Raw genomic sequence first — 9282 nt, 5'->3', positions numbered from 1 at the left:
TCTGTTTGTTCCAGTGACAATGTCACTTTGCAATGTTATCAAAGTTTTACCTTGTTGCTGGAGCAAAGATTTTATCCTTTGTTACAGGTACAAACGTACCTTGCTAATTTATTAAAGTTAGATTTTGCTTATATAACAAAGCAGTTATATTTTGTTGTTCTAACAACTTCACTTTGCTCATTTTAAAACTAAAACGATTTGTTGCTGCCACAAAATGTTTTTTTTTGTTCCAGTTACAATATCACTTTGCAATGTTAACAAAGTTTTACCTTGTTGCTGGAGCAAAGATTTTATCCTTTGTTGCAGGTACAACGTGCCTTGCTAACTTATCAAAGTTAGATTTAGCTTATATAACAAAGCAGTTATTTTTTGTTGTTCTAACAACATCACTTTGCTCATTTTTAAACTAAAATGATTTGTCGCTGCCACAAAATGTTTTTTTTTGTTCCAGTTACAATATCACTTTGCAATGTTATCAAAGCTTTACCTTGTTGCTGGAGCAAATATTTTATCCTTTATTGCATGTACAACGTGCCTTGCTAACTTATTAAAGTTAGATTTAGCTTTTACAACAAATCAGTTATCTTTTGTTGTTCTTACAACATCACTTTGCTCATTTTTAAAATAAAACGATTTGTTGCTTCCACAAAATGTTTTTCTTTGTTCCAGTTACAATATCACTGTGTAATTTAATCACAGCCCAACCTTGCTGCTGAAACTAGGTGATTTTCTTTTATTGCACTAACAAAGTGCCATTGTTATTATATTCAAATATGACTTAGTTTTTATAACAAAGCAGTGTATTTTATTGAAGTTAGCCTTTGTTGCTGCGAACGTTACTAAGGTAGGTACACTCGACGTCAAATCAAGACTTTAACAAGATTTTAACAAGATATAAGTTTACGACCAATTTAAGCACTAATACATCATTTCCCGCCCCGATTTCTATTCATTTCATAACCGAATATTGGAAACTCGATTAACGGGTTGTTACGGTTATTTTCGGTTATAAATTCTATGAATTTATCTTCTTTTTTGGCTGTGACACCTGTGACTATAATTTTTGTCATTCGTGTACTTAACGAAAATGTACCAAATTTACTTCCCTATTTATGAAATACATATTTTGATTGAATATTGTATCACGTCCAAGGTCATATTTTAACTTTTACTGTATTTTGTGTGCGTTATTAAATAATTACAACCGGCCGAGTGCGAGTCAGACTCGCGCACGAAGGGTTCCGTACCATTACGCAGAAAACGGCAAATAAATCAAGTTTGTTGTATACCCTACTTCAACTGTCTAGCTATCACGGTTTATGAGTTACAGCCTGGGGACAGACAGACCGACGGACAGACAGACGGACTGCGGAGTCTTAGTAATAGGGTCCCGTTTTTACCCTTTGGGTACAGAACCCTAAAAACGATGACTTCACTCACATTCCTTAATACTGTACATTTATTGTCGTAATTTTGTAATTATATTATTGTAATAAAGTTTATAATTTTTTGTCGAGATTCGAGAATAACCGTAACCGATTATAAACGATAATTTTTCGGGCATAACCGTAATCGAAACCGGTTATGAAGAGCCCATCAACGTGCACACTAGCGCCACTGCTAAATAATGGTGATTATTTAAATTTTGATGTAGTTTAACACATGCGTGTAAGCAGAGGGTCCTATTGTTTTGTACAAAGATGTGGATCTGAACTTGGAGTATAATATACCAAGACTCCAAGGTGATGGGTTCCAAAGTTTTCAAACTCATTGCGTCGCACTTTTGGCCATAATTTGTCGATCCAACAAAACTATTGTCATATCGACAAAGGTACATATTTACTAACTAAACCTTGTTTCTGTAGCAATGTATATAATATTGTATTGTCGTTTCGGTGACGACCGGTCTGGACTAATGGGTAGTGACACTGCCTGTGAAGCCTATGGTCCTGGGTTCGAATCCCGGTAAGGGCATTTATTTGTGTGACGAACACAGATATTTGTTCCCGAGTCATGGGTGTTTTCTATGTATATAAGTATGTATTTATCTATATAAGTATGTACATAATTATATCATCACCTAGCACCCATAATAGTACAAGCTTTGCTTTGGGGCTAGGTTGATCTGTGTAAGATGTCCCCTAATATTTATTTATTTATATCGACAAAGGTAACTATTAACTAGTTACAGAATGTTGTTTCTGTAGCGATTTAACTGAACTTTATCTTGCTTTCAGAGGAGGGAGTGACACTTGATTTTTTGCTGCAAGCAAATGATGAGGAGTTGTCTGAACTGACAACAAAAGTTGCAGACAAAATAAGACTGAGATCTTCATTAGAAAAAATTAGACATAAAGTTGGTAATTTCTTTTTAGTAGTTAAATAGTAGTATTATTATTGAAGATTTTCCGTAGCAGCTATAGTTTTGTAGTTCAGTTGTTAGTCTGGTTGAGTAGTAGCAAAGAGAATAGAGTGTATAGAGATTCCGTCGTGGTAAATTATGTAGTCACAGTACATTTACTGCCATCTTTCAACAGAAGATTAAAACTGTTAGATCGCCATCTACTCGAGAGTAGGCTGAAGGTTATGGCGCTATCGCTTGAATAGATAGGAGGCTGCCGCCATGCGCCTATGGAAGGCGCCGAGGCATCTTCGAGCTCCCCGTAGGGTTAGGGTTCCCAGGCGTGTGGCTCTGATGCGCCCGAGGCTGGGGTGCTGCCGCGGTGGCGCGAAGCCAAGCGGTGGGCCCTGAGCTCCCGCGTAGGCCGCCCCACGTGCCGTGCTCCATCGCCGTGGACCTCGCCTCGCCGCGATCCCAAGGTGACACTTCGACAGGCGCCTCTTCATAGCAGAGGAGGACATTTTAAGTAAGTATCTTTATAATATTTAAAACTTTCGCAATAGACGTGAGATATATGTATCTTTAGTTAAGCGGCCCATATTAGGATATCAGCATAAGACCATATCATATTTGGCATATCACGATTACACGCCTATTATCACACGTTTCACGACAACAGCTACCTTGGTTGGCAGGTAGGTACATAAATAATCCTGACACCTTGACGTATTTATGTAACTATATAATGTGGTGACTGCGTTCAGTCTCGCTACCTTAATGACAGCTCCGTAGACACGGTCGCCACTCACCATCGGTTCTACGAGTTATGTAAAAAATATAAAAGATTTAAAATTTGAAATAACAAGTTTTGTATTAATGGATTTTCTTTAAAATGAGCTTGTTAACTGCATATGACGTGTAAGTTTCTGGACTTTTATAATGCCACCTGCTAGGGTCTGTGCGGAAGGAGAAGAGTCGTGAAATGTATGGGCTCCCCTACATTTCACGACTCTTCTCTTTCCGCACAGACTCTATTTACTTGTTATTGTGACAAAAAAGTCTTAATTTAATTTAATTTGTTATTGTTTTTGGTTTTGGGTTTGTTTGTTTTGTATAACTTGCGATGCTCACTGATTTATTTTTATTTTAATAAGTATATATTCTCATGAAGTGAAATGTACAATTTCTTTTGAGAAAATAAAAAAAAATTAAGCATAATACAGAATTCTTAAAATTGTTTCTTTTTTTCAGAACGCCCCTTTTATGAATGACCCCGGACTGTTCTCTCCAAGGTCCAGCGCATGCAGCAGCCCAGTGCCAGTAGCTTTGCCTGAAAGGCAAAGTATATTAATTCTAGGACTAAATGGAACTCTTGAGGTATGTATTTTGAATCTTAATCCTTATAAAAAGAATTCTGGGTGGGTAACGGAAATTTGGTGGGTAAAGATTTTAAATCATTTGAACAGCTTGGCAGATATTTCTGCCGGTGACTGTACCTACCTAACATTTTTTTTTCAGGGTACTCCATTAGAGATCAGACCAAGTGTACAGCCCACTATACAACAGATCACACCTGTGCGACCACCTACGATACCGGCCACACCTGTGCAGCCTCCACAGCCTCCACAGGCGTTGCAAGATTATAATAGGGAAGGATACTTCGAACCAAAGGTAAAAACTGTTTTCATTAGTCTTAAGAGGATATTCCGCGTTAAAATGGAAAATCTGCCTTTTATTTTTATTAAAACACTTTTCAGTCTTGAAATCACCAAAAACGCAACGTTGCCAGCTAAGTTCGAGTCCAAGTGTCCCCTAAGCGATATTTTGGTAATTTTTGTGATTATGGAATTTTTAATTTTCACAATAGGATTGTGAACTATAAATATAAACTAAATTTTCCATATTGAATGCTCATACACACACACACACACCCACACACACATAATCACGCCTATATTCCCGGATGGGGTAGAGTGGTAGACAGAGCGTTAGAGGTCACATCATGCCACTTTTGACAAAGTTTTGAGGCTTATGATATCATCAAAATCGGCACGCAGTGACAGGTTATCAGTCTATCGCCTACGGTCCAATCCATGTCCCTTTACTGATTTTTACAGTAGGTATTCAGTAGGTAAAGCAGCTGGAACATTCTATGTTTATCTTTGTCTCCCAGCCCAGCATGAAAGTTAAGCTATTGGTCATAATATATGTATAGGTAATGTATTATAAATGGTTGCATTTGATTGTTTTGCAGTTGGTGAGGAACAAGCAAATTCAACCGCGTTGCTGGGAATTGTTGCTTTGCTCCGGCAAATGCACACTATCGCAGTACCGAAAAAAAAAGTGTGGAGGCTGTCAAGGCACGAGGCAAGCACTGGTTTCCTGGCGCGCGTTGCAGCAGCGTCAGAGATTGCCACATATTGCCCTCAACAAGAGGCATTCAACCTCTCAAAAGGCATAGAATCAACCATACATACTTGCGGTCGGACCTTCATGGGCTAATATACACACGTATGAAATTGTTACCACTGCTGGAGGGCTAAGATATCAAGTATCCACCATTTGTGAGACTATAAAGGTGACCTATAATTTACACTGGGCATTGGACTTAGCGTACCCTAAGGTAGCTGCACCTTGTTGGATGTTTATCCAACGGGCCATATTTAAGATGAAATCTAAGTTTGACTCTGAAGGAGTTCCATTAAGAGAACGACTTTCGCTATTAAATTCGCTTGATCAAACTTTTGAACGCCTTTTGATATAAATGTCTCGCGCCATTAAACTAATTTACTAATAAACCTTATTTGATAATACCTAGCTTGATACAGTTGCGTTGACATTAACACGGCGTTCTTGACGTCCAAGGGGATAAAGCAGCTACGCTTTCTTTGCACGAATATTGTAGAAAAAAGGAAAATGACTACTTGTGCGGTAGGTATGCAACACTTCCTTTGGCAGTTTTATTCGGTTGAGGAAGCACATGGCTTTTTATCATAAATAAGTTAAAACTTTGATGATCATTACTTTGCATACCGTGATCAAGATGCTCCTTCCGAAGATGAGCCCGTATATCTTGATTATGACACTATGCAGTATCATTTTCCTTGCAATCTCATCAATACGAGTCATGGTGGGCTGACTATGAAATATGTTTTTTGCGTAAGCCATTGTAATGTAATTAAGTGTACTCATTACTACTGTTACTGTTCCCATTAAAGGTTCCGGCATATTGAAAGCAGTTTCGCCGCTGTACTAATAAACCATTCCTCCTATACACGCTGATGTTGGTCTCTGACGCGTCGGTCACGTGCAGGAATAAGCACAATGCTCTATGAAACGCCGCAAAGCGACGCTGATAGATCTGCCGCGCAGACATGAGTATCGCTGTGCGGTGTCCCATACCTACAACATTATTTATTGGTCCGCTTGACCGATACCAGCGTTAGCAGGAAATCAACCCTTAAAAACGCAACTGTCCGCAACCGCGTTTGACCCGCTTTACTACAGCCATTATGACAGTTTGCGCGGCCCCACAGGGTCATTGACGTCATTGTATAACTTCAACCCAATCCGGAAAACAACGCAAATGTATGGTCTAAATAAACTAAAGCTGACACTCAGCTCATACGTTTCCGTTGTTTTTCAATTAGCAACAACCCTTTCGGCTCGGCCACGACATTCAGTGCTTTGCGACGGCGGCAGCGATAACCATAGGTTGGAGCAAAACAGCGATCGCACCTTTCGTTCCCACCTATGGTTGTCGCTGCCGCCGTCGCAAGTCGCTCAACTCAGCTCAGCTCTCAAACTGCGCCGCCCCGCGCTGTTTCTGCCTTGCTTTTTAATGTGCCGAAGCCTTAATCAAGAAAATTATTATTATTATCTGTGTGGACTTTAGAGTGGTCCAAAAAACGCTTTTTATATTTTTGAATGTGCTGTTATTTGAGGTCGGTAATATTGTAGGTAGGTACATGTAACAAAGGACCATGTTATGTTATTTTCTAGAGGCCTGGAGCCTCAACTGCTGTTACCTAATTACTTAGTGATTAGTAAAAGTATCTTTGAAATAAATACACATGAATGTACAAGTTAATGTTTTATTCACTATTTTTGCATTTCCCTCCTAGAACATAGAACATAGAGGGCAAATTTCTTTTTAATCACCGCCAATTAATGGTTTTATATAAATAGTTTCTAGTAATGTAAGTAATTGTTTTAGTCATTACATAACGTCGCGTTGTTTTAAGCTGTCAACTCTGTAAACATAGTATTTTAGCTATCTATTGCAACTAACCAGTTGTGCCTACCTTACCAAACGTCTTCAGGGGCCGATATTATAAGGGGGCTAGCTGTAAGTTACAATTTACAAGCGGAAGTCTCTTTCTATCGTCTTCTGCTAGAAAGAGACTTCCGCTTGTCTGCGCTAGTAGTTGTATCCATGAACAGAAAGCGCTGTTATAGCTATAGCAATAAAAAATGGCAGCTAAAATTATGAATAATCCTTTAAAATATTGCAAGATATATTTTGTTTATTTCACTGTCTGATAATGTAGATTCAGGCTCTCATTCAGGATTAAAGGCTATTCAGTGTTTGTTATTTATCTATCAGATTTAAAAAGTTTATTAGGTACCTTAATGAATAATGCTATTTGCGAAAGTATATATTAAAAAAAATGTATTAAGTATTGTTCATATCTAAGGCATAACACAAAACTAAACAACTTGCATGATTTTTGAAGAATACTTTTTCATACATTTTATAATTTAAGCTGCCTTTTTCTCATCGCTATGATGACAGTCTAAAGAGTGAGTGACTATTGATAGGGTAGCACCAACAGATTTGTTGGAATAGCTAACTAAATGCTGTGTTTACAGATCAGTGTGGACAGCTTAGCAACATGTTATTGGTATTAATTACAGTTGCTGGCATATTAAAAAGTAGCTTGCTCTCACATAATATAGGTATATTGTGTCACTGTAGCAATACATTGTGAGACACACATAATATAATATTGTTGTCACTGAAAATGAAAAATGAAAATGAAAAAATGTTTATTCGGTTTTAGAATTACTTATACAATTGTGTGTTGGCGCCTCTTTTTAAGTAACAAATACCTGTGTTAAGAGGCACTCTGAAAACAAAAATGTTGTCAATTTTACAGCAGATCTGTGACTGCAAAACTGTATCACTATAGCAATATGTTGTGTGACACGCATATATTGTTGTCACTCTAACAACATAAATGTTGTCGATATGGCTACATAACTGTATCACTATAACAATATGTTGTGTGACACGCATATATTGTTGTCACTCTAACAACAAAAATGTTGTCGGTTTGGCTGCAAAACTGTGTCATTATAGCAATATGTTGTGTGACACGTATATATTGTTGACAGTCTGACAACATAAATCTTGTCTATTTGGCAGCGGAGCTGTGTCACTGTAACGATACATTGTGCGACACACATAATATCGTCAGGTGACAAGCAAAACTCACTAATTACCACCACAAGTTCATAGCCATAGTGAACCATATTAGTACTAAAAGAAGGTCGATTTTTGTTTATTTTTTTTTAGTAATTAGTGACTTTTGCTTGTCACCTGACGATATATTGAATATATTAATATATTGATATTGATATATTCAATACATTTAGTGTGTCTCACAATGTATCGCTACAGTAACACCGTCCGCTGCCAAATAGACAACATTTATGTTGTCAGACTGACAACAATATATGCGTGTCACATAACATATTGCTATAGTGGCACAGTTTTGCAGCCAAATCGACAACATTTTTGTTGTCAGTCTGACAACAATATATACGTGCCACACAACATATTGCTATAGTGACACAGTTATGTAGCCAAATCGACAACATTTATGTTGCCAGACTGACAACAATATATGCGTGCCACACAACATATTGCTATAGTGACACAGTTATGTAGCCAAATCGACAACATTTATGTTGCCAGACTGACAACAATATATGCGTGCCACACAACATATTGCTATAGTGACACAGTTATGTAGCCAAATCGACAACAATTATGTTGTCAGACTGACAACAATATATGCGTATCACACAACATATTGTTGTAGTGACACAGTTATATAGCCAAATCGACAACATTTATGTTGTCAGTCTGACAACAATATATGCGTATCACACAACATATTGCTGTAGTGACACAGTTATATAGCCAAATCGACAACATTTATGTTGTCAGTCTGACAACAATATATGCGTATCACACAAAATATTGCTATAGTGACACAGTTTTGCAGCCAAATCGACAACATCTTTGTTGTCACACTGACAACAATATATGCGTATCACACAAAATATTGCTAAAGTGACACAGTTTTGCAGCCAAATCGACAACATCTTTGTTGTCACACTGACAACAATATGTCACAAAACTTGATTTGATTATATGACAACGTTGTACACATTGCTACAGTGACACAGCTCTACTGTCAAATTAACAAAGTTTTTTGTTGTCAGAGTGACAACAATTAATCACAAAATTTGTTTTGACTTTATGACAACGTTGTATACATTGTTAGAGTCTGGCTAGCCAAAAATTGTTGACAGATATTTCGTTGTTGTATCACCAATTGTCTATGATTTAAAAACAAGCTAAAAGTCAGTTGTAAATTTATGTCATTCATTCAAATTGTTTGCGGTTTATAAGGGGTTTATTTTAAATAATATTAATAATTTCTGTACCGAGTGAGGTTTGCAAACTATTATTTAAGCTCGTAAATAATTACGACAATGTGCGATGTCGACGTGTAGCGTTGTATAACGAAAAACTGCAATGTTTACAAGTCCTAACCAAATGTAAACAAATTAGGAGGTTGGTGCTCTATAAATATTTTGATACTTTAAGTACTAGTTCTAACATTTGCCTATTACTTTGATTAAGTAAG

General features: G+C 37.3%; 1 protein-coding gene across 1 annotated transcript; it reads left to right on the top strand.

Annotated features, from left to right (window-relative positions):
• Positions 1-3434: 3434 nt before the first annotated feature.
• On the top strand, positions 3435-6029 carry LOC134678844 (uncharacterized). Its single transcript, XM_063537549.1, has 3 exons — positions 3435-3718; positions 3860-4012; positions 4596-6029. Exons 1-3 carry the CDS (start codon positions 3605-3607, stop codon positions 4800-4802), a joined length of 474 nt encoding a protein of 157 aa, XP_063393619.1. The 5' UTR covers positions 3435-3604; the 3' UTR covers positions 4803-6029.
• Positions 6030-9282: the final 3253 nt, after the last annotated feature.

This window comes from Cydia fagiglandana, chromosome Z (genome assembly GCF_963556715.1).
Source record: "Cydia fagiglandana chromosome Z, ilCydFagi1.1, whole genome shotgun sequence".
NCBI lineage: Eukaryota > Metazoa > Arthropoda > Insecta > Lepidoptera > Tortricidae > Cydia > Cydia fagiglandana.
Note: the sequence above shows the minus strand (reverse complement) of the source record. Positions and strands in the feature narration are given on the sequence as shown.

Bases quoted from the DNA above. Each gene is read 5' to 3' on its own strand.
- LOC134678844 (XM_063537549.1), top strand. From the start codon at position 3,605: ATGAATGACCCCGGACTGTTCTCTCCAAGGTCCAGCGCATGCAGCAGC. The intron at 3,719-3,859 runs GTATGTATTTTG...TTTTTTTTTCAG, and splicing joins GACTAAATGGAACTCTTGAG to GGTACTCCATTAGAGATCAG. The intron at 4,013-4,595 runs GTAAAAACTGTT...ATTGTTTTGCAG, and splicing joins AAGGATACTTCGAACCAAAG to TTGGTGAGGAACAAGCAAAT.